Source organism: Caretta caretta, chromosome 4, assembly GCF_965140235.1.
Source record: "Caretta caretta isolate rCarCar2 chromosome 4, rCarCar1.hap1, whole genome shotgun sequence".
NCBI classification, from domain to species: domain Eukaryota; kingdom Metazoa; phylum Chordata; order Testudines; family Cheloniidae; genus Caretta; species Caretta caretta.
The window spans coordinates 151,585,765-151,611,782 of NC_134209.1; the positions used below are offsets into that span (position 1 = coordinate 151,585,765).

The 26,018-nt window shown below is 50.2% G+C and overlaps 1 protein-coding gene across 2 annotated transcripts in view; it reads right to left on the reverse strand.

Annotated features, from left to right (window-relative positions):
- Nucleotides 1–23,783, reverse strand: part of VAX2 (ventral anterior homeobox 2) — a 59,807-nt gene extending 36,024 nt beyond the window's left edge. The window contains exons 1-3 of one of the 2 annotated variants that reach the window (XM_075128175.1): nt 23,232–23,783; nt 8,183–8,370; nt 6,183–6,981 (exon numbers count right to left, since the gene is read on the reverse strand). In XM_075128175.1, coding sequence (XP_074984276.1) covers nt 6,580–6,981; nt 8,183–8,370; nt 23,232–23,520 — 879 coding nt within the window. In that variant the 5' untranslated portion in view covers nt 23,521–23,783 and the 3' untranslated portion in view covers nt 6,183–6,579. Of the gene's footprint in view, nt 1–6,182; nt 6,982–8,182; nt 8,371–23,231 lie in introns of those variants that run through there. The other variant, XM_048846458.2, reaches the window with a different exon arrangement.
- Between the last annotated feature and the right edge of the window lie 2,235 nt (nt 23,784–26,018).

Here is a 26,018-nt window from a genome sequence, read left to right on the forward strand (position 1 = left end):
TGAAAGTTTCAACTTTTTTCGAAAAACCAAAAGTTTTTTGCTCGAAACCAGAAGTTTTCAGCTTTTGGCCAAAAGGTTTTGGGTTTTTTGATTTTTCACCAAAAAGTGAATGTTTAGCAGAAAGTAGAAACTTTTCACAACAAAAATTATTACTCAAAACCCCAATTTTTCATTGAAAACCAGTTCCACCAGCCTTAGCTGTAACACCCAGAATTAATTTGGGATTCTTGGACAATCACGTAAAGCAGACAGGCTGCAGGAAATTTGCACCCTATAATCCTAAATTACTGACCAAATTTCCTGGTGATACTACAGAGATTAAAAAATTTATTTGGGCATAAGCTTTCATGGGCTAAAACCCACTTCATCAGATGCATGGAGTGAAAAATACAGTAAGCAGTATATATATTACAGCACATGAAAAGATGGGAGTTGCCTTCCCAAATGGGGGGTCAGTGCTAACGAGGCCAATTCAATTAAGGTGGAAGTGGCCTATTCTCAACAGCTGACAAGAAGGGGCGAATATTAACAGAGGGAAAATTACCTTTGCAGTGCTAACGAGGCCAACGCAATCAAGGTGGACGTCACCCATTCCCAACAGTTGACAAGTAGGTGTGAGTATCAGCAGAAGGAAAATTACTTATTGTAATATTTATTTATTTAAGCCCCGCAGTCTCCTGGGTGCTTTACAGAGCAAATAAAAAGATCTGATCCTGGCAACTAAGAGTTGACAATCTGGGAACCCGATCCTGCAAAGATTTACCCACGTGAGTCGATTTATTCACGTGAGTAAGTTTACACAGGATGGGGCAGGAAAGAGAGGAAAAAAAACGAGGTGCGAGTGAGTGCCAGGGTTACGCAATGGGGCTGCCCAGTGTCTCAGTTTGTTACAGTACGTGGGTGCCTTGTGGGACAAGCACTTAGTGCTACTAAACGTGCTAATCATCAAGTTTTATGGAAACCTTCTCAGCAGAAGCAAAAACATGAACATAAAGGGTCTATTTCTGATCTCATTCCAGGTTCGCGCTGTTGTAACTCCACTGACTTCAGTGCAGATACTCCCAGTGAGATCAGAATCCGGCTCCGTGTTATCACATTTTCAACAGGTTTCAGAGTAGCAGCCGTGTTAGTCTGTATCAGCAAAAAGAACAGGACTCGTGGCACCTTAGAGACTAACAAATTTATTTGGGCATTAGCTTTCGTGGGCTAAAACCCACTTCATCAGATGCATGCAGTGGAAAATACAGTAGGTAGATATATATATATAGAGAACATGAAAAAATGGGGGTTGCCATACCAACTCTACAGAGACTAATCAGTTAAAGTGGGCTATTATCAGCAGGATAAAAAAAAACTTTTGTAGTGATAATCAGGATGGCCCATTTCAAACAGTTGACAAGAAGGTGTGAGTAACAGTAGGGGGAAAATTAGCATGGGGAAATAGTTTTTAGTTTGTGTAATGACCCATCCACTCCCAGTCTTTATTCAAGCCTAATTGAATGGTGTCCAGTTTGCAGATTAATTCCAGTTCTGCAGTTTCTCGTTGGAGTCTGGTTTTAAAGGTTTTTTGTTGCAGAATTGTGACATTTAGGTCTGTAATCGAGAGTCCAGGAAGCTTGAAGTGTTCTCCGACTGGTTTTTGAATGTTATAATTCTTGATGTCTGATTTGTGTCTATTTATTCTTTTGCGTAGAGACTGTCCGGTTTGGCCAGTGTACATGGCAGAGGGGCATTGCTGGCACATGATGGCATATAGCACATTGGTGGATGTGCAGGTGAACAAGCCCCCGTTGTTGTTGCTGATGTGATTAGCCCACCTTAATTGATTACTTTCACTAGAGTTGGTATGGCAACCCCCATTTTTTCATGTTCTCTGTATATATATATCTATATCTTCCTACTGTATTTTCCACTCCATGCATCTGATGAAGTGGGTTTTAGCCTACGAGAGCTTATGCCCAAATAAATTTGTTAGTCTCTAAGGTGCCACAAGTCCTCCTCGTTCTTTTCACATTTTCAACTGGATTCTTCTGCAGAAATGACATGGTTAAGAGAACTGTACCGACACTTTGGCCTTAGATTATTATTGTTCCTGTCCTTAAAAACTCATTTGGTTCCTCACCTGCATCTTCCCACAGAGATGTCACACAGCTAGGAGATTTCTTTTAAAAAGAGGTTCTGTTTTTAGAAATAACCCAACCCCCTGATCTATGCACCCCACAACTTGGTGGTATTCGAAAGCCAAACCCGAACATTACGCTTGTGCTATGAGCCCTTCTATAGAGTTAATCAATCCAAGCAAAACACATGGGCTTGTTGATTGGCTCAGTTCAGCAACTGCCCATTGGGTAATCGTAAATATGGCCACAGCCAAGCATTGCAGTGGTTTAAAATTACACCCAAGAAGGGAAGAAGGTTCCTATTGGAGATTTATTAAAGACAACACTTCTCATCTAAGTGCTCCTACCTTTGTGGAGGACAGATGGACTGGCAAGTTAGATTACTGGATAGATTCTGTACCATCAAGAACCACCCAACGTTCGCTACCTGCGTAACGACATGATCGTCTTTTCATCACCCTCATGCGTTCTCCCTAATGTTTGTCACTCATTTTGCATCTTGTTTAGAATTAGCCTTTAAGGCCCGGATCCTTGAAGAGATTTAGGCCCCTGACTCCCATTGATTTCAAAGGCAGTTTGGCACCTAAACCTCTGTGAGGATCTGGGCATATGTTCTTTGGCTCGTCCCATGTGTTTGTACAACACCTAGCACAAGGGAGCCGCAATCCGGCTAGGAGCCTTGGGGCAGCACTGTAATATGAACACATAGAATCAGAGAATATCAGGGTTGGAAGGGACCTCAGGAGGTCATCTAGTCCAACCCCCTGCTCAAAGCAGGACCAATCCCCAATTTTTGCCCCAGATCCCTAAATGGTCCCCTCAAGGATTGAACTCACATCCCTGGGTTTAGCAGGCCAATGCTCAAACCACTGAGCTATCCCTCCCCGCATATTTATGATGACACACAGACAGACAGATGGACGGACAGAGCACTAAAGGCTGTTTAGCTATAGCACCCTGCTCTGTCACTTTCCTCTGTTGCACTGGGCTGGGGTATTCAATGCAGTGTATGGGTACTCAGCTCCCCACTCCCACTGGGAGTTAAGAGGGCGGTTTCCAAAGACACAAGGGGCAATGAGGTACCCAGTCCCCACTGTAAGCCAATGGGAGTTGGGCACTTAACTCCCCTGAGTGCCTTTGAAAACCTCCGACCCAGTTCCTTAGGCTCCTGTGCTGACCCCAGACAATCATACTCTCCTGTTGTTTTGCTGCCCTTTCCACATTGTAGCTCTCGTGTGTATTGTCGTGGGTTCTCTGTGCGACGGGAGGACACCGAGCGCGGTTGCAGGCCAGCGTTTCATCATCTGGCTTGGTGGAGATTGTTAATTGTTAATGACTAGATGCGAGATTAATTTTTAATGGCAGCGTCTTAATTGTGGTGCTATAAATAGACCCCTTGCGTCTGTTTCTGGATTAGCAGCCTTGACAGGCGCACTTTGAATCACATAGAGGTTTTCCGGGGCCCCGTCCTCTATTCCTTACCGTGGCGAGTACTTCTGGCTCATGCCAATGTGGGACAGCTCAGGTGAGTCATGAGTACTCATGAGAGCACCAGTTCTTTGGGCTCTAAGGTTCGGATTGACTCCTATATGAAAAAAACCCCACAGAGCAGCCAGGAATCTCCCAAGAGTTTCCACTCCAGCATGTCATCCCAGCTGGGTGAGGCAGGGTGGGGCATGCCCTGAGGAGGACGAGATTGGGGAGCAGACCCATCCCCCTGGATGGAGTACCCCAAGATCCGTGGGGATATCCCATGCACCCCAAGAAATCTGCAGAGGAGGGACGAGGTATTTGCACTGCTCCTCAAGCACCCAATGGGACTGCAGGATAGCAGCAGCCTGGGGGGTCTATGAATCTAGGTGACGGTGGGAGCCACTGCAGCTGCTTGGCAAGATTTCTTCTCACCACTGTTCGTGATGCGTTTGGACTGGACGCCCAGAGCTTGAGATGGACGTGTCTAATAACGGATGCCAGCCCGTGCATCAGACAGATCTAAGAGTCTGCATGGCATGAACGGGACTGAGATCCAGCACCTCATTTCAAGCAGGGAATAAGCACACAGCAACGGGCACCAGACTGGGATTTGATTGAACTCATGACTTAGAAAGACCAGGCCACAGAACCCCAGGAGCCAACCACGCCCCTGCTTTCTTGCCTGAGGATTTGCGGGAATTATCCGCCTTCAAACAAACCTCTGTGACATCTCCACCTCCATGTCTTTGCACTAGTATCACACTTCCATCTCTCAGTGATGCTAAACAGGGGTCATTTGCACCTAATCTCTGAGAGTATGTTGCCTAGGAAAGTCCTGCTCTGATGCCAGGAATACAAGGCCAAATTCTATCCTCATTTACACTAGTGTAAATCTGGAGAGACTCAATCGAGTCACTTGGGATTGACATAGGTGTAATTTAGAATCTGGCCCTCGCTCTAACAGATTAAATCCAGCCTATTGCATCTGGAGCTGTATGAAAAAATTCTCACTGCTGATGAAACTGGCTTAAAGTAGAAGGAGGACTTGTGACATGTTAGAGGCTAACAAATTTATTTGAGCATAAGCTTTCGTGAGCTACAGCTCACTTCATCAGATGATAAATTGGTGAGTCTCTAAGGTGCCACAAGTCCTCCTTTTCTTTTTGTGAATACAGACTAACACGGCTGCTACTCTGAAACCTGGCTTAAATAAAAAGTCATTTCCATGGATTAGTAGAATAGCCAGACAGCTGTGGCCCCCCGTCCAGAATGGCTCATGAAAGAGCAGACAGCAAGGGAAGCAGTTTTATTTGCCAGAAAGAACAGGTGAATTTTCCAGTGGAAACAGAGAAACAGGATGATTTAGTTGGGGATTGGTCCTGCTTTGAGCAGGGGGTTGGACTAGATGACCTCCTGAGGTCCCTTTCAACCCTGATATTCTCTGATTCTCTGATTCTATGAAACCAAAATAAATTCACACTTCCCTTCTTGCCCCCGGGGTTGGTGTTCGGATTTCACCATTTCCTGTGTGAGGGTGAGTAAATTTTATTTTTCTCTAGTGAAATTTGGTCCTGGATCAAACTGACAAGTACTCAGCAAAGAAATATGCTGAAGCGTTTAGAGAGGCAGCTTGGCCTAGTGGATAGGGTAGTCAAGTGACCTGGGTTCTAGTCACAGCTGTTCTACTGTGTGACCTTCAGCTACTCACTTCCCCTCTGTTTCTCTCCATCTCCTACTGATTTTATGCCCTTTGGGGGCAAAGAGTCTCTCTTCCTGTGCACTGGTGGAGTGCAGAGCAGAGTGGGGTCTGGTCTTGGCTGAGGCCCCTAGGGGTGAGCACCACTGTCCCCTATTCATCTGATTGGAGTCTCAGCTTTAAAACCCAGCAATGATGCCTCAGTGTCAACATTCATCCGATGAAGTGAGCTGTAGCTCACGAAAGCTTCTGCTCAAATAAATTGGTTAGTCTCTAAGGTGCTACGAGTCCTCCTTTTCTTTTTGCGAATACAGACTAACACGGCTGCTACTCTGAAACCTGTCATTATGCAAGGCACTGCATTTAGCCATATGGAGTGGAAATCTATCAACTTCACGAAAAAACTCATACAGATACAGACAGATTTCATGGCCTGTGTGTATATAAATCTCCTCACTGTATTTTCCATTTTATGCATCCGATGAAGTGAGCTGTAGCTCACGAAAGCTTATGCTGAAATAAATTTGTTAGTCTCTAAGGTGCCACAAGTCCTCCTGTTCTTTTTGCGAATACAGACTAACAGGGCTGCTACTCTGAAACCTGTCATTTAATCACTGATCATTTTTCTTGGCTTAGATGGGAGAGTGAAGCCCAAGGGTCTGGGAATTAGGAATGGCCGAAGGGAAGGAAATGCAGCGAAAAGAGCAGAAAGGATTCACAAAAACCGAGCCGATGGAGAGATGCAGAGAAAGAGTTTAGAGAAGGAAGAGACAGCCATGGCTTGAAGACAGGGAGATTTTCTCACCGAGTGAAGAATGCAATAACGAGGCACGCAACAGTTAATAAATAACTAGACATTTAGTTACTACATAAAAGCCGTGTCCGCCCCTTGATCTTGACACAAGCCTTCTACTGATGCCAACAGGCATTTCTCGGGGCACTGAGAGGAATATGTCACCCTCAACTTATCCCCCAGCCTATGGGCTATGCCCAGTCCTAGCTTTCAGCTCGTTCCTTAGAATGAGACTGACGCCCCGACCCTAGAACGAGTTGGAAAATATTCGTCTCAAGGGTTATTCAGCGGCAAATGAGGTTTCCATCTACATTTGAACATTTTCAAAACGTGTGTCCATTTCAGCTGAATTGTGTTTCAAGACACCGCCTTCCGCCTGGCCAGAACACAGTGCTCCAATAATGCCGAAACGGCCCGTGTCGACGGCTGCGGAATGGAACGGGTTCGGTTTCCTTTTGAAACGACTTTTTGGAAAGAAATTCTTTTTTTGCAATTTTTTACGTACAAAAGAGGTCAAAACTGGAACAAAATGTTGCCATTTTAGCAGAACGAAACATTTTCACGAACCCAAAACAAACTGGGGTGGGAGGGGGATTTTGTTCCATGTGAAATGTCATTTTTTCATTTGGGCCCATATCGAAATGGGAAAAAAGATGTGAAAATGCAACATTTCCCAGGAAATGGAAAACCCAGCGTGTGTCAGCTCTAATAGATACCCAGCGACAGCATGTACTCCCCTCAAAGTGGATGGGAATCTTTCCACTATCTTCAATGGCATTGGGTTGGAGACATGGAGAAACAGGCCCTTCCTCATACACACAGACGGTCCGGATCACAGCCTTTCGGTTGTCAGTTGCCGGGAAAAGTAACTTTTTTTTCAGATTTTTTTTCCCAAAACCCTGCAAGATTCCAAGGAAAATGCTCACCATCTCCCCTCAGGTTTAGCCTGTTTCGACACAAATGCCATTTTCTGGACAGAATTATTTTGTCAGTTCTACAATTGTACCTTTCCCACCCACAACAAACACTCTTGTCAGCAACCATGCAAGCTAGAACATTTTGCCCTTAACCCTACCACGGTTGTGCTCATTCTGGTCTCTTTTTTGCCCCTTAGGACACAAACCTACCCTACAAATCCATGATCACACAAACAACCAGCTGAAGGCAATCATTCCCCTCAGCTCCTGTAAGGCCTCGTCTTGCAGGCTGACTTAAGTGAGGCAGTCAGCAACTTTCAGGATCAAACCTTACGACTGTGTGTCGGCCAACTCTCCAAGTGCCATTAGACAGAAAGATAAAGAGTCTCCGCACATTCACTTCCTAGGCACAGATCATCTTATCTCAGCATGCACATGGAAAAGGTGAAGTTTGGCACCATGATGAATTATCACACTTGCTATCAGAGAGGAAATTAGGCAAAAAACCAATGTTCTGGTGAGCTCCCCTTCAGTACATCACCTGCCAGCTACACAGGTACAGTGCCCTCTCCAAATATGAGCTGCCCAGAGCCATACGATAGATTCGAGGCTTTCTAAAGTCCTTAGAGAAAGTCTTTGCTTGCAGCAGTAACACCTCTTACAGGGCAGAGTTAAGGTTGTTTGGGGATCATAGCTGAGACTTACCCTACTTCCAAAAGTCTGAGTTTCTTGTAAGTTTAACCTTAGCTATGAATTTCCTAGCCTGTTAATGGGCATGTTTGGTAACAATAGCATCCTTACAATGAGTCTTACTTTTCTGTTACTAGTATGGACTTTTAACTTTACCTTCAAGGTTTTCTCTGGGAATGGCTTTATCAGTCCCAGGTGCATGATGGGTACCTGTCAGATTCCCAGCAGTATTTCTTCTCCTCCCAAAATGGTTCCATTCCTAATGGGAACCTCAGACTCTTAGGAGGAGCTTCCCCAGAAAGTGGGGCAAGAATTTTTTGGACACCAACCCAGCCAGGCCATGGAGCAAATCGGCGGGAGCCCTAACACCCCAGCACTAGGAGCCGCCGGAGAGCTGTGCTGCAGGGTGCAGAGGGACATCCTGAGTGGTCCCCTGGGGTCTTGCCCCCATGCAAAGTGGACAGGAATAGCCACCAGAGCCCTTGTTTCTTACCTGTGTTTCTGATAGGTTGAGCTGCCTTGCTAGCTCCGTCCTCTCCCTGCCGACGACATATTGACACCGCTGAAATTCCAGCTCCAGCCTGTACAGCTGCTCGGCTGTGAAAGAGGTTCGGGTCCTCTTGGGCCGGTCCAGATCCAGCCCTTTGGGGAGAACAATCTCCCGGATGGTCCCTTTGGCATCTGTAAGTCAGCACAAGGAGAGCAGTGTGAAGAGAAGGCTCCTGGTTCTCAACGGCCAGGGTGGGGCTCAGCAAGGGCGCAGCAAGAGAGCCGTTTGAGTCTCTGCCCCGTTCCCACTGGCTGTGCATAGCAAGAGCTTCGGAGCATCCTGCCCAGACTCTCTGTCCGGAGACTCAGCCCTTAAAAACCCAGTCCCCCAGACCCCAAACGGCAGAGCTAAGGAGACGGACAGTCCTGGGTATGGTCCCTTCTGACCTTAAAGTCTATGAGCTATTAAAAAAATACCAATTTTTTTTTTTTTGGGGGGGGGGATTGAAAAAAATAAATGCTTTTAAATCCAGCCCAGTTGCCTTTCTGGAAGATGCTTCAGTCAAACACTTTACTGGGCTCCATGCAAAGATAAGTGTGTGAAATTCTCTGGCCTGTTACACAGGAGGCTAATCTTGTGATCCCTTCTGGCTTTACAATCTACAAATCTAGGGGGCGGGGGGCAAATCAGAATTTCCCATTAAAATTATTTGATTTTTGGATGAAAAACTTAAGCTGGAAGCAGAAAAATGTTCATCTTTTTTAAAGTGTTTTTGGTCAAAAAATTTGTGATTTTTGAAACCAGAATTTTTTGTATGAAATAAAGAAAATATTTCAAACAAACTGCTTTTCTTTTTAAGACCAAAAGCATTTAGCTTCTGGTTTCCACTTCTCACAGGAAAACTGGAACATTTTGTCTGAAATGAATATTTTTCGCACAAATGTTCATTTTTGTCCAAAACCCATTTTGGATTGAAAATATGTTCTGCCAAAAAACTGCCCACCAGTCCTAGTTGTGGGGTTTGTTTTCATAGAATCATAGAATATCAGGGTTGGAAGGGACCCCAGAAGGTCATCTAGTCCTACCCCCTGCTCGAAGCAGGACCAATTCCCAGTTAAATCATCCCAGCCAGGGCTTTGTCAAGCCTGACCTTAAAAACCTCTAAGGAAGGAGATTCTACCACCTCCCTAGGTAACGCATTCCAGTGTTTCACCACCCTCTTAGTGAAAAAGTTTTTCCTAATATCCAATCTAAACCTCCCCCACTGCAACTTGTTTTCTTAGCTGCCTGTCTGGGGCCTCGGTCTGCAAGATGTTGCACACTTGTTAGGATGTACCTGAGAACCCTGTGGTACCACTGAAAGCAATGGGTGGGGAAAGCAGCCAGCACCTTGCTGGATTGGACCTGAGGTGAGTTTAGGTCACAGGAGAGACCTAACCCAGGTCAGGAAAGAACAATGGCCATTATCCATGTCTGTATCAGAGACTCCACCCCGCACTTGGAACCCTCTCATGGGTTTAGTTCAGACACCGTGTCATGATATAGGGAATAAGTCATAGTCTGTCTTACAAAGTAGACATTTATTAGAGAACAGCTATAAAATATAGACTCTGACACACCGGCTTCAACCCAGCTCAGTTTCCAGCTTTGCTTCCCTTGTTCAGCAGGGACCACACCCTGTCTGGAATTCTATACCAGGGGCTCTCAACCTGCAGGATTGTGAGCAGGTTTCAGGGATTTGTAACCACCCTGGCCTTCCCATGTGGTGCTAAATCGGAGCTAGCTAGATCCCAGCACTCTGGGCATGGAAGAGTGGGAGATCAGCAGCAAGGTAAAATAGATCTCACTTAAAAACCTGGGTGATCTTGTAACCTTCCATGTGCAGAGTCTGTGGAAGTTCTCAGCATGACGGGTTTGTGAGGCCAGGGCCAATGTTAGCTAAAGTCATCCTTACAAAAAAAACCCTCACAAAAGGTAAAATTCCCCCCTGTGCAAAAGGCTGGTGTGTAACACGTAACACTTACAAGGCACGTAAGGGCATATGTGGGACATATGCGATGCATAGCCCTTGCACTGGTCCTCTGTATAGGGGGAAATTTTCCCCTAAGAGATATCTGTGATCAGCTCCAAAATTGTGATACAACAGTAAAGCCCTCAGCAGCTAGGGGTAAATGTCCTAGTCAATCTCCCTTTTCCATGGACTGATGGAGAAAGCACAAAGCTCAAGTCTCATTGGATTATATGTTCATTATTCACAGGGTGCCAAAAAAAGTGCATGGCGCTGGAAAGACTTATAAGGAGTGGAGAGTGGAAAATACCCAGACAATTTTCCTGAAAATATTCCCTCAAATCATAAAGGGCACTGGGCCCGTGTTCACTCCCCTTCCGTGTCTGCTTTCCTCACATATTCAACTCAGTGTATTTCCTGGTAAGACCATTCCTGGGAATGGCCAATGCTAAGCAAACACCAACAAAGATTGATAGACGGGAAAATTTAAACTGGAGATCATCAACATTCATGCTAGAAACCTGGCTCTAAAACTACACTCATCCAACCAGGAAGCAGGAACAATGTGACTCGGAATCCAGATACCTTGGAGGCCCCCAAATACCAGAGAGAGAAAGAGGGGACTTGCCTCTAAAGATCAAGCTAAGAATTTGCTCTCTGAAGCACCTAGTGCATGGAGGTGGGGAGAAGAGAACTGTAAGTTAAAGAGATAGAGAGAGATATTAGACAGATAGAGATCTGTGGATGGGGGTGAGAGATCTAGAGATCTATGTGACCGATCAACTCAAGCTCCAATTTTAAGCTCTGAATTATTGAGCGCTTACTGATAAGCTGCTCTCACGTGACCTGCAGCCCAAGAATTAGTCACAGAAATTACCTGGTGAACAAAAAACATATTGTAACCTAAAAAGAGTCCCAAGCTGCTAGGGGACAGTTGTGAAAGAGGCTCAGGTCCCCGAATATTGGAATACCCGAATATGAAGGCCTCTCCCAGCTCTCCCGTGGAGACACGGCCCCTTCCCCAGCATGTTTGCCATCTAGCAGAGGCACGCACAAACCAGGCCCAATTTCTCCGCGGCTGGTGTCACACGGCTGGTGGAGTCTGGGCCCAGGATTTGTGCTGCCGGCTGTTGGGAGATACCCATGGTGCAGGGGAATAAACCCTTGGACAGTATTGGGATGTCAAAGCAGCTTCTATACCACCCTCCCTCCTTCCTGCTGGCACAGAAGGGGTGGCCGGGGCCTTCTGCAGCTCCCTGGATGCCATGTTGGCTCCTTTGTCGATGTAACTGGGACACTGACATGGCACAGAGCCGGACTCGGGTGAGGGGAGAGCATCTCTGAATCTCCTGCAAATTTACTCTTATTCATTATGATGAGCCCGGAGATTAGGCTCTGGTTTCATCCCTCTTTGCTCCCATCAGTTATGGAGCTCAGCCCTGAGCCCTGGCCTTTGAACGCGTTGCTTGCTAATTCTGGTTGGGCCAGGAAGGGAGGAGATTGTAAAGCCAGCAAGGGAGGGCAGAGGAAGGGGACAGGGGCTCAGGGTGCAGACATTCGGGGAGGGGAGTGTGATGAGGTCGGGCTTGGAGCTGCAGCTGGAGGTGAGGCATGGGAATGTGGAAGGAAGAGAGCAGGGCAGGCAGGCTTGGAAGTGGAGTGGGGCTGAGGCAAGCATGGCTAGGCTAGGAATGGGGCTCGGGAGGCTGGTTATGGGGGGACTGTGATGGGCGCAGCGAAGTGGCCATCGAAGGGGGCAGGGTTCTGTCAACGACTGTGGCAAATCTTCTAAACTCTTCTCTCCCAGTGTCTGAGGCTGCAACAAACTCCTTCCAGGGGAACAGGTGTTACTGTCTTCGGTAGGTAGGGTGACCAGACGTGCAGCTATTAGGGGCTTTTTCTGATATCCGCCACTGTTACCACCGCCACCACTCCAGGAAAAAATGTCTCCCGACTTTTCACGTTTGCTATCTGCCCGCCCCATCCGTGGGTCCTTGACTGTCCTCTAACTTGCAAGAAACAAGCAGCCCAAGCTTCCAACACATGGCGGCGAGTCCTCGCTTTCTGCATGAAGCCCTCATTTCCGCCATCAGTTGCCATGCCCACGCAGAGCCCAGCCTCATGGCCAGTGTTACAAAAACCCACAGTCCACTTACAGCACTGCAGGGGGGGACGGTGATGCTGTCTCCAGCTATGGGGCGGGGCACTGGCTACCTAAACAGGAAGTAACTAAGAGAGGGGGTGGAGCGTAGCCCCACCCCATAATACTCTTCTGAGTAACCCAGTTAACCCCTGGGTGGCCATTTTACTACAATAGGGTGGGAGGGATTGAGACTGGCTGACAGGTTAGAAATGGGCCAGGCCTGTGCAGATCATCTTTGGGGAGCCACCGGTCCGCCTCCTCCTGTCCCCCAGCCCAGCTGGAGCAGGAACTGCATCAGACCCCGGTGACCAGTGCCTGAACGATCGCCCATGGGGAAAGTGGTTTTAGGGATAACTCTAGCTGTCTCCAGAATCTTCTCCCTGCTCCAAAGCCCTTGTATGCCGAGATGGCTCTAACACACTGTTTCTCAAACTTTTTGATACCGGGGACCAGCTTGCTGCCTTCCTAACCTGTGTCAGGGAGACCTCAGGGACCGGCGCCGGTCCACAGGCCGTCCATTGGGACACACCGATCTAATGCCCGAAACAGCGAGGGGGGGGCAAATACTGTTATGGGGGGAAATCCAGCTGCACCTGCAAAAATTCCCTACACACACGCACACTATATGTCACACTATTTGTGTTTAGTAGCTACAGTGTAGAGCACACATACACAGATATAGGTAACACACACTCGTGTGTGTATGTATATATATACACATACACACACACAATGAGTGCGTGTTGCCTATATCTGTGTATGTGTGCTCTACACTGTAGCTACTAAACACAAATAGTTATACCATATCTAGATATATCACAATACATATCAACATATCGAGAAACACAATATATATATATATATATATATATCAGAGCAATAAGGTGGGGGAGGTGATATCTTTTTTTGGACCAACTTCTGTCGGTGAGAGAGCCGAGGTCCTGAAGAAGAGCGCTGTGTAAGCTCGAAAGCTTGGCTTTCTCACCAACAGGAGTTGGTTCAATAAATCAGCGTCTTTCAACCTTTCCAGACTACTGTACCCCTGTCAGGAAGCTGATTGGTCTTGCACACCCAAAGTTTCACCTCCCTTAAAAACGACTTGCTTACAAAATCAGACATAAAAATAACAAAGTGTCCCAGCCCACCAGTACTGAAAACTTGCGGACTTTCTCATTTTTACCATATGTTATAAAATAAATCTCTTGGAATATAAACCTTATACTTACAGGTCAGTGTCTAGTATATAGAGCAGGATAAAACAAGTCATCGTATGAAATTTTAGTTTGTTCTGACTTCGCCGGTGCTGTTTATGTGGCCTGTTGTAAACCCAAGCAAATCTCTAGAGGAGTTCCTGTCCCCCCAGGAAGACCTTTGCCTGCCCCCAGGAGTGCACCTACCCCCCGGTTGAGACCCACTGCAAAGATATTACATCGCCCACCTTGCCTCCCTAATAGCCTGGGACCAACACCATCACAACATTGCACACCTATTTATACGCTACAAACCAGGGATTCTCAAACTGGCAGTCAGGACCCCTCAGGGGGTTGCAAGGTTCTCACATGGGGGGGTCGCCAGCTGTCAGCCTCCACCCCAAACCCCGCTTTGCTTCCAGCATTTATAATGGTGTTAAATATATAAAAAGATGGTTTTAATGTATAAGGGGGGGGTCGCACATATTTTTAAGATATTTAAATATATACATATGCCTAGGGGATACATCACATACTGATGATGGGTGTGGGTGCATAGGGACCTAGGTCTAGACACCTACACACATGACATCATAGCTTCCCTGCGGGTTCCCTCCCACACATTTGTAGCTCTTACAAAGGTTTATATATTTGTGTGTGTGTGTGTGTACACTCACACAAACATATACACACTGTGTGTGTGTGTGTTACAGCGTATGCATTAGGAATAGATAAGATATCTACTGTATCTTAAATATACATGCATATTGCACCATGTCAGGATATAACCCTCTACCGCAGTACAGACACCAGCTGAGGCAGGCTTCGGGGAAATCGGGCCCTGTCTTTTTTCTTTCCTTTCCTGGCCTGCAGAACCAACGTGCTGAGTTGATTTCTCCCCTGGGGACAGACCAATATGGGATGGATCTAAGCCACCACCAGTAGATCAGGATGTCAGATGCCTGATGCGGATGTTGCAAACCTCTGTGGTTATCATGTCTCGCCCACCAAAGATATTAAGGGGGTTTGTTTCTTGATTGTTTGTAGTGGGCTTTCTTTGGGTTGGTTGGTTGCTTGCTTTGTGAAATGCTTCTTTCCCTGATGCACCAAGCACCGCGCGGACTCTCCCACAGGAGGAGGGGAGAGGTAAGGGTGTGTCTGGGTTGGAGGAAGCAGTGGGGTGACTGTGGATGATCGCTCGTAAAGACCTCGGCGCCTCTCTAGGTACCCTCAGTCCCTCCCCTTCCACGCGTGTCTACACACAAATACACCCAGGCACTGAGCGTAGCCTCCTCTCTCCCGCTAACCGCCCCCTGGCTCCAGCCCAGAAGAATCGACTCTGCGGGTGCACGGTCTAGCTTCCCCCGCCCGCACCCCCAAAAGCAGCTGTCTCTTTAACGGCCCGAGCCAAGCGCCGCTCCTTTAACAGCAGACAGGCCGCCCATTGTCCGGCTGCCGGGTCTCGCTCCCCATTCATGCCAGAACCGAGCGTCTTCACAGCTCTTCGGCGAAGGGCGCACGGAACCCCCGGGCCAGCTGTGTGCGGGAGAGGGGACTGGAGGGGGGGGGGGGCGATGGCTCTCAAAGTGCCCCGCCCTCCGTTGCTACGATTAAGCATATTTTCTTTAAACAAAAAACAAAAAAAAACCACCAGGCACCTTCCAACTTTCCCGAAGGCGGATCGTGCTAACGAGTCCACACACACCCACCACAACAGAGAACAAACAAGAGGGTTTGAACCGGACCAGTCCCTCTCACAGCGGCTAGGGCCAGGCCTCCCTCGCTTGTTTCAAGCCCGGTCCGATCGCGGCAAAAGCTCCGGACTCTTCCCTTCTCCTCGATGCCCGGCGATGGGGTGGCAGAGGGGAAACCCCGCCGCTTTGAGGAACTCCCCGGCGGCGCGTCGAAGGCTGCAGAGCCCAGACGTATTTCAAGAGGGAAGCAGTCAAGTTGCGCGCCGCCTTCACAAGGGAGCGCGCAAAGGGCTCCTCAGATGCGGTTTGTCTGCTCTGTGCCGTTCACACACACACTACGTCTGGACGTGGCCATACATTCACCCGCGCGTTGCTCTGTCTCGACAGATACAGATATGAACCCCCCCGCCCCCCCCCCCGGGGTGTGCGGTGTACCCGCGCGCACAGCGACCGTCGGCGATTGTCTAGGCACAGAAACGCGCCCTGTGGATTCATGCAAGTAACAACCCTTTCCCCGAATCCTATTTCCTATTTTGCATCTAATGTGAACGCGCGCCCCCTCCCTCTCTCCCCCCCCCCCCCACGGCTTATCACACCTGTTCTTGTAAAGAGTGCCATTTAAAGGCGATCTAGTCAAAGGAAAGCAAAAACCTGCCTTTGTTAGCCTGGTTCGATTCGATTTGATTTTTTGTATTGGCTTGAGGCGCAGTCAGAGAGAAAACAGAGAGACCCGTTTTCCAACCCACGTTTCTCTTCTGCAAAGCCCCAAGCCAAGCCCCTTCCTAGAAAGGGGGGGGGGGGCGTTTCCTTCTCAAAACCCGGCTACATTCGCGCTGCTTTTTGGCCCTTCTGACCTAAACCACAAGCAGCTTTGCTGCATGTAGAAAGCTCGGCGCGCCGGATTCCCTCCGGGCGCCAGGCGCGGGCGGCGCAGCGCGGCTAGCGCCCGGATCTACATTCAGACTTGAACACGTTTGAGGGCGACTCTTCTCTTTCTTTCCCCATTTTCCCTCGATTTCGCCTAGCCAGCCCCTGCCCAAACCGCTTTCTACCAACACCCTGGCGCGCGCAAAGTATTGACTGGTTGGGTTTTAAATGAAAGCTGCGAGGCCTGAAAATGGCAATGTTTAAAATACTGTATGGAGAGACTCCTGGGGGGGCTGGGAATTTTTTAAAGAGGAAAACATACAATCTGACGTTTTCCTACCTGTGAGAAGCCACGTACGGTCCCTTGTTTGTAAGACAACCTGTCAGTCCCCTCAAGTCATCGTTGTTGACAGCTTATCCCCCCGAAAAGTGACGGGAGTTTATAAAGGATGGTCTCTGTGGCTGGGGGGATCCGCTGTTGCTAAGCCCATTGATCGCAGATAAATTACATTTTAAAATCTAAACGGGCAGGAAGCTCAAAACTCCTTTGCAGGTGAGTTGCACAGACGTGTGTAACATTTCCTGCACAAGATACTATGGGAAATATCCTTAGTCACGCTATGTACCATGTATATCTCATGCAGATACGGATCTTCAGAGAAGGGATCTTCCTCTGATTCCCCTTCGCCCTTCTATTTTTAAACCAACAATCTAGGCGATCCGAAAAATTAAGACAATTCGCTCTTCTCTTTGTTCAAAGGGTATCAAGCTAAGGGGGTTTAAACGGGATTTCCCCGTTTAGCAGCGCTCCTGAGATAACTACAGAAAACTTGTTCAAACAATCGTCTTTCCGACAAGCTGCCATCTCTTTTGACAAGTAAATTATTATTTTATAAATACTGGGTGGAACAAAGTCACGGGGTTGGGGTTTTTTTAAGTGCATTCAAATAAAGTCAAATCATTCCAAAGGACAATACATATAAAAGTCGCACGATTCGGTCCGTCTCCTTTACCCCCTCCAGCCCCAAGTTACACGTCAACTTCTTCCTGGTCTGAGAAAAATATTTACTCCACCGCTCAATGAACAAAACCCCGAGCAGTTCCAGGAGCAATGGCCCATCCCATGCTACTCACCCACCACTGCGATAAATACAGAGCCCCCTAAAGCCAGACCCTCGCCAGCTGCCCAGGGCAGAATTTATTTGTATTTGACCAGGTGTGTTCCCGGTGTTGGATTGTTAGGGGGCATGGTGCGGTTCTCATCAAATGTTGGGGGGATTTTTATTTTGTTTTTTTTACCTGGCCATAGTTACTGTCTGATCAGCTGCTACTTTGGCCTGGAGGTTGTTGGTCTCTTTTCCTTTTGGGGAGGACGATCTGGAAGGGCTGCGGGAGGGGCGGGGGCAACATTTAAAATATTATTGTGCAGCTATTTCCCGACTTAAGGCTTCTGCCACCATTTTGTTACCGCAGTGGGGAAGGCTGCAAAATGGTGGAGCCCTGCCCTGCCCTAACATCTTACAGAGGAAGGTTTAGGCCCGCCACCGGAGTTGGGGCCAGGCACCCAAGGGCCCTCCGGCAGAGCAGGGTTTGGCTGGGTGGCTTTTCTCTTGCTCTGGAAGAGGGAGGCCCCAGCCTGATTCCCCTCTGGTGCAGAACAGCCCTCCCAAGCTGCAAGAGCCTTTCCCAGCCTAAACCCCAGGGGTGGGGGGCCCGGCCTGCCAGGCACACGGCCCAGTGCGGTCCCTGCCTCCTTGGTGAGCGGCTTAGCGCGGGGGTGTCAATCAAGGCCAGGAGAAGGGGGGGGAAGATAGACACACTTTCTGTCCCCCTGCTGACCCCAGCTTCCCCCGGGGTAGCCGGCGGGCTGGAACCAGCTTTCCGACCCCGGCCCGGCCCGAGCGCGCACCCCCGCGCATTGCAAACTCCCCCGCGACTCGCTCGCTCGCTCGGCGTCCGCAGGGCAAAGCCCGGTGCACCCGGCTTATCCGGCTGCTGGGAGCGCCCAGGCCGACGGCCCCTTCCCCTGCCCTGCAGCTGCCGGGGTGCCAAAGCTTCTCCGGTCTGTGTTCCAAGGAGGGTAAGAGATACAGGGTCCCGCTCACCCTCCCGCCATTTGCCCCCATTAAACTCTGCTGCCCCCCATCCCAAGATGGCATGGCACCCAGAGACCCCTCCCCAATCACTCCCGAGTGCCCCCATCCGCGCAGGAGGAACCGGGCCTGGGGAGGGGGCGAATAACTAACCACCCTCGTGGCCTTCCCTAACAATCTGGAAGGGCTGCATAGATGTTCATGTGTTAAACTTGACCCCCCACACACACACAACCCCTTACTGATCCCCGGTTTGGGCACGGGGAAACTGAGGCACGGGATGGCCTGCATTCTCATGGTTACATAATGACAGCAAAGGGACCGGGGCTAGGCGCCCCTGACTTCTAACCCACCCCACCTCCTCTCCTTTCAGAGCTAGAGAGAGAACCCAGGAGTCCCGCGCTGGGCCGGCTACAGCCAAGCACCAAAGCGCTGACCGCCTAAAAGGCCCTAGGAAGTAGGGCACCATCCCTCCACCAAAGACAGAAAGGCAGCGAGAGACAGGGAGTATCTGCCCCCGCCCCAGTAGCGAATACTTGGGGGGAAACAGGGAAAGGCAGGACTGAGATGCCGCCCCCTCTTGCTCACCACCTCCAGCCACTGACATAGAAAGATTCCGGGTCCCCAAGTCACTATGTTACCGGGTGAAGTTACACAATGGTCGCCAGAGAATGTGTGACTGTAACTAGCCACAGAGAGCTGTGTGTACATGTAATGTACATGTAATGTACGTACACACCAGCATAGACAGGTAGAATCCTGCATCTCTGGAGTGGATCTAGACACGGGTCTCTGCGCATACGTACACACACCTCATATTTGCGGACACACACGTCAGTTTCTGTGCATACACACACTAAATAAACACGTGGCAACATATGGCTAAACATATTTAGTTACTTCGCATACATGCACCGCAGACACCGTTATGGCGACGGATATTTTGCTTCTGTGTGTATATTCACTGGTTGCGCACACGGTTGGCAATATATGTCGATAAATACGTTTCGTTTCGTTGTATCCCCGCACTGCGAACACATTCAGCCATGTCTGGGGATGAGTATTCCGTTTCTGTGTCTACATCCCCACTTAGCAATATGTGGCGGTGTATATTTTGCGTCTGGATACACATACACACGGCATAGACATTTAGAAATACATAGCGGCGTCGAGTTGGCTTTTCGTGTCTCTCTCCATTACATACGCCGTTGGCAATAGGTGTTTATACACATGTGTGTTTCGTTTCTGTGTATCCGGGCTCGACGCACACCTTTAGCAGTAGACGGCCACGTGTGTTTTATTTCTTGGTATATATTCGCTAAATACACACTGGGCAATATATGGGGATACATGTATCTAGTTTCTGTGGCTACGTGAGCTACGTACACATCTAGAAATAATGTGTTTCGGTGTGTACACTCACTGCATTCACGTTTGGCGATACACGCCGGCTTGTCAGAATCCGAATTTAATTGTGTGACGGTTCTCACAGATAAAATCGAGGTTTATTTGTAAGCATTGTTTTAATTTGTGTCCATTTAAATTTTCACAGTTGCGGGGGAAATTACGGGCCCGGTCAGACAATTATTTAACGACGGGAAATGTTGAGATTCAAATAGTGAAAGATTTATAACCATTAAAACACAAATTGTCAATATCGCCTGCCAACATGTGCAAAGTAAATAGGCTTCACTCAAACTCTAATAGGTGCTCAAGCAGCGTGTGCCTTACTTTGCCTCGCTGTAATTTATTATTATTATTGATGGAAATATTTATTCTTTGGTTTGAAGGTCTACGGTGAAATTGGACCTTTACTGACATTTGCTGACAACAATTCCTCCTTCCAAGCCTCAGACGTGGTGCGCCAGATATGCCGTGTCTGTCTATAAATCCACCCAGAGCAATGGGTGGTGACAGGTCTCTAGATTCAGACACGCATCTCTTCAGATACACACGCGTCTTTTATACTTTACTGCCTATGTTGTATACCCCCCCCCACAAACACTATGTGGCCACAAACACACACGCCCATATTTACAAACATTTCCACCTGCATCTGGTTCTCTCTCTCCACGCACGCCTAGGACTGTCATATATGTGTACGCCGGGGTGTTTCTCCGTGTGGAGCCAGCGAGCGAGCTAGGTTAGGAGGGTTACAGTCGGCGCACATGCTGGGCTGGCAAAGATGCCCAGTGGATACAGAGGTTCAGATAATCCAGAACGTCGCAGATACGGGTACGCCTCACGGAAAGAAATCTAAAGCTGCAAAAACCCAAACTTCCCGTCGTGCCGGTAGCGGGTTGTGCACCGGTCTTAGCCGGTGTTTTTATCGGAGACATTTCAAGCACACGACCTGATCTAAAAGGAGAATCTGCCTTACGAGCGGATCTTGCTGAAATGGGCAGTGTCTCCGCAGGACAGATACTATTGTCAAAGGGGCCGCTGCTTTGATGTCACCCCACAAGGTACAATCCAAAGCCGAGAGAAGAATTAGAATCGCCCGAGGCCTGTTCTAGCGGGACCCGCAATCGTTCTGGGTACGGACAAGTGTCTGAATCTCTGCTCTGCTTTCCGAGACTGCTCTGGGTGAAGGGGGAATGTGGCCCTGTTCACCCGGCTTTGGCTATCTGTCTAATCTATCTATCCCCATATACTCTATCTACCTATCTATCACCACACACCCCCTCTATCTATCTATCTATCTATCTATCTATCTATCTATCTATCTATCTATCTATCTACGCCCATACACCCCCTCTATCTATCTATCTATCTATCTATCTATCTATCTATCTACGCCCTTACACCCCCTCTATCTATCTATCTATCTATCTATCTATCTATCTATCTATCTATCTATCTATCTATCTATCTACGCCCATACACCCCCTCTATCTATCTATCTATCTATCTATCTATCTATCTATCTATCTACGCCCATACACCCCCTCTATCTATCTATCTATCTATCTATCTATCTATCTATCTATCTATCTATCTATCCCCACCGACCCCATCTATCTATCTATGCCCATACCCCCTCTATCTATCTATCGATCGATCGATCTAATCTAACACTTCAACAAACAAGCACCAAAAACAGGGTAGCCTGATGTCCTTTTTAAAAATCGATTTCTCTAGAACGAAGCGGAGGGGCCCCTATATGTCCGAGGGGGTCTTAAAATGCAAGACAAGGCAGTGCTTGGAATCTGTTTATAATTCTGCCTGGAGGATTGGAAAGAGCAAATTTTTAAAAAGTATATTTGAAGGAAAATAAAAAAATCCCAAAGGAGGGGAGCTGGGCTGGCATATTTCTGACTATACAGCGAAAGAGGAGGGCGGATGTTTCGAATTTCTTGTCTGCCCAGAATTTCCCTTTCCTGCACGCAAGGCTCCCTCCAAAGCTGTGAACCCTGCTGCCATCTTAATTTAAAAAACAGGGACACAAGAAACTAGAGGCTTTCAAAGCCAAATCTGATGGCAGAGGAGGGTTGCCCTCCATAACCGGACCGGCTGCTTTCTAGCCAGTCCGCTATTGTTATTTTGAATAAACAGTCACGGAGAAAGGGACTGAACTAGCTCGGGCGGCTGGATCCTCAGCTTTTACACCCCTCGCCCTCCTTTCACACACAGAAATCTCCCGGGTCTCGGGGCCCGAGCTCGGGGCTTTCTCTGCTCAAGCCTCTCGGCGCCGACAGGCGTCGATTGAACACATGGTTGGAAGGGTCCCGGGGGTGCATTTATTTATTTATCTATTTATTTCCGTGGAGCAAGGGCTGTTCACAAACCCTCTTAACTCGATGATGCTTCCGTGACGCCTTTTCCCTGCGACAAATGTTTAAAACCCAAAGCAGCCCCCTGGGATTCTTTCCCCCTCCTCCCCCCCCACCCCGTGTGTTTATTTCGGGGAGAGGGGTCCCCTGCCCCCACCAGAGCTGAATGCATCGCAGAGACCGACCGTTTAAAAGAGAAGAAGATAAAAACGAAGGACTGGGGCAGAAAGGCTCGGGGGGGGGCGACCCCCCCTTTTCCGCACCCCTCCGCACACTGGCGGGCGAAGCCCTCTCCCGAATACACGCGGTCTCCCAGATCTCTCAGTGGAGCCCCACGGGAGCTGGGAGGGAGGAAGAGGGATGCCGGGCGGCGCAGGGAAAGAGGCAGCTGACAAGCAGCCCCCCCACACACACACACACCCCGGGTCACCACCATCCCTTTTGCTTTGGTCCTTCGTGGGCAAGGGAGGCCACCGGAAAGGGACCGGGGGGGGCGCAGCCTCGCTCGCCCGGGCCCAGTTCGCCTGACATGTACCAAAGCCACACGCCGCTTTCCCCTTCCGGGCTGCTGTCTGCCGGGGGGGGGGGGGGATGCCGGGGGGGGCGCTGGGATGGGGAGGGAGAGGACAGGCCCCGGGGCAGGGAACGGGGAGGGTTGGGGGTTATTATGGGGCGTGTTATTATGGGGGGGGGGGGATCGGTGCTGTTCCGGGGGAAAGGGAGCGAGGCTCGAGGCGCTTTATATGGGGCGGGGGTGGAGATGGAATTGCCGGTGAGGGTTGGATTGGAGGCCCGGATAGGATGGGTTACCGGGGGTAGGCAGGGGTGCAGAGAGTGGGGTATAGGGGATGGGATACAGAGCATGGGGAGGTGCAGGGGATGGGGTACAGGGAATGGGATGAGGTGCAGGGGTTGGGATGTGGTTCAGGGGGTGGGGGTACAGGGAATGGAAGGGGTATAGGAGATGGAAATACAGGGGCAAGATGGGGGTACAGGAGATGGGGTTGCAGGGTGTGGGATGGGTTGCAGGGGATGGGGGTACAAGGGTCGCAGGGGATGGGGTACAAGGGGTGCAGCGAATAGGTTGCAGGGGATGGGGGTACAGGAGATGGGGTTGCAGGGGATGGGAGTATAGGGGATGGGGTGCAGTGGATGAGTTGCAGGGGATGGGGGTATAGGAGATGGCGTTGCAGGGAATGGGATGGGGTACAGGAGATGGGGTACAGGAGATGCGCCCTAAGGGTTGGGCTGGGGGCAGGGGCTGGGGCCGCGCTCCCCTTTTACCTCGCACCAGGATCCGGCGGCAGTAATCCGCTTCTCCTCCCCCGGACTGGCTGTCGCTCTCCGGGACGCACTCCTGGGACGAGCCGGGGCTGGCAGCCGAGGTCCCCGGGACTTCCTTGAGTCCGTGTGCGCCGTCGCCTCCCCGCAGCGCGCTCTCCAGCTCCCCGCGGGCGCCGCTCTTCCCCCGGGCTCGCTCCGGGGTGCCCGGCTCCCCCAGCAGCAGGGGGCTTCTGCCGGCCTGAGCCCCGCCATCGCTCATGCCTGTGGCCGCCTCGGAGGGATCAAACATCAAGAGACAGAGAGCGGGGCGCTGGGGGGGGAAGGGGGCAGCTCTCCTTCTGCCCCCCAAAACCAGGCGGGGATCAGCGCCCTGGCGCCGGCCGGCGGCAGCCCCGGGGTGCAGCTAAGGAGCCCTCCCCCAGGGTGAGCACCATGGTCGGGAGGACCCAGCGAGGTCCCCCCGCTCCCCTTCTTGCTCTCTCTCGCCCTACTCACGGAGACTTCCCTCCCGGGCTGCGGGGCAGCCTCGTTCCATTTAAACAGCCCCTTCCCCGGCCCCCCTGCTGCTCCCCCCCCCAGGGGAAAAATACCCCCACGACCAAATTTCAATGGAGGAGTCAAGAAATGCCCGTGCCCGCCGGGCGCCTGGGGCGGGGGGGGGGGGGGGGGAAGAGTTAAAAACTTTGAGAGTCCTGGTCCTTTCTCACGTACCCCCCTCTCCTCCCCCCTCCCCCCAGCACCCCTCTTCCTGGCAAACTTCAAGAGCAGCCCCTGCCTCCTGCGCGGACCGCTCCTTCCGCGTCTCCTTTCGCTCCTGTCTCTCTCTGATGAGCAAAAAAGCGAGGAGCAGGCAAGCCAGCCAGTGTCTCGCCAAGCCCTGCCTTCACAGCTCCGCCAGCGAGGCGGGCCGGACTTTCACAGCTCATTCGCGTGCACAGAGATCGATCCTGCCTTGGGAATGTGGGTGGATTTGGGGGGGGGGGGAAGGGGAGGGAGTGAAAGGGTGAGGGAAGGGGGGGGTGATTAATTAAAATAGCCCAGGATATTTTTCAGACGCCCCCTCCTCTTCTCCATCTCTCATCCCCCGGCCGATAAATCCGAGAACAGCCAATCATCGGCGCTAATCGAAGGGGTGAGGAAGTCCTCCTGGACCCGCGGCTCGCAGCGGCCTGAATGAGCCGGGAAAGCAGGAGAGCGAGCCGGGCGAGGGATGGGAGTAAAGAAGCAGTTTGAAATTGACTGCTTGCCACACACGTAATTTCCTGCTGCAGACTCCCTCGCTATTGATTGGCAAACAAAGAGCCCCTGTGCTTTGCCCCCATCGGCAGGCGAACCCCCTTCGGCTCCTGGCCGCGGGAGCTGGGCAGGGCCCGGCTATAAAACACCAGGGCGAGCCGGGCATTTTCAAGGTGTTATTTTGGGGGGAAGAGGAACAAAAGGCCCCGGCCTGGTCAATTACTGACCCGGGTGCTTACCGCGCCGCTAGCCCCCGCTGGAGACAGGCGCTCAGTCCAGGGGGAGGCGGGGAGAGCCCTGGCGAGCCTGGGGTCCCAGATTTCTGAACAATGCCTGGAGCAGCTTTCCTAACCGCTGAGCAGCACTCAAAGTAACACTTACCCTGGGCTGGGCGGATGCTTGGTGGGGGCTGCTTTGGAAAACAGACCCCGCTCCTTAGTGTTATAAGCACCATTTGGTTTTTTTTTTCCAAAGATATGTGACCGGGGTATTACTTGTTTGCTTGATTGACTATTAGACTGTTAGAGAATTGCTCCTCCGCCCCCCCAGGCAGAGTACCTTCTGCCCTCATCGCTGATCCAAGCGGGCACTAGATTGCCCCGCTCCTAAGCGGGGGTCTTTTCGGTAAATGTTGTGATTGAGACCGTCTGGTGCGGACAAGTCAGAGCGATTCCCGGAGTTGTCAGTGCCCCTCTTCAGATCTGGTCACTGAGTGCTCCAGAAAACCCCGGCTCTAGGCAGGGCCACGTTCGCCTCTCCTTAGAGCTCAGTTCTCCATTCCGGGGGTTACCGGTGCCTTTATGATTGAACGTAGAGGTGGGGGCGATTCCCTTCCGGGAACGGCCAGCGCAGCCCGGGAGTTCGGAAAACACACGGGAGGGTTTTTTATTTGCAATCGCTGATGTGCATTGCCCAGACACAATGGCTTTCTGCCTCTGCTCCTGATGGAAGTTCGACCCTCAGTCTATCCCTGGGCCACCCCTGTTTCCACGCCGGCGAGCTCTTCCCGGGGTCGGGGGAGGAATGGCAGAGATGGCCATTATATTGCAGCCCCTCTGAGCTTTTCGCTCCTTACGGCGCTATGCTAAATTCAGAGTTTCCCAGCCTCCCTTCACTTTCTGCATAGTCCCACTGACTTCTCGGAGATATTCCAGCAACTCGTACAAACGACCAAGTGATTCAGAAAGGGGGGCCTGAAATTGACCACCAGACCTTGAATCGTTCTGATCGGGGGCCTGATTCATTCCTCTCACCCTGCAATAATTCCGAAACTTTGCCATAACGGGACTTTCGATGGTTCAAAAATGTCCCTCCATTCAATCACTTCGCTTCCTTCTCGCTCATTGACACTTGGGCTCCCCAGCGCCCGAGGTTTAAAGTTTATAGAGACCGGAGGGGAAAGAATGTGGAAATTATTTCTCACAACGAGCAGATTTTATTCGAAACAAAATAGGGCTCCCAGGCTGCCTCTTCCCTTGCACACTGTACCCCACACAGCACATCTTTGCGGCTCGATGCAAAACAAATCAGTTCCCAAATATTGACTGTCCA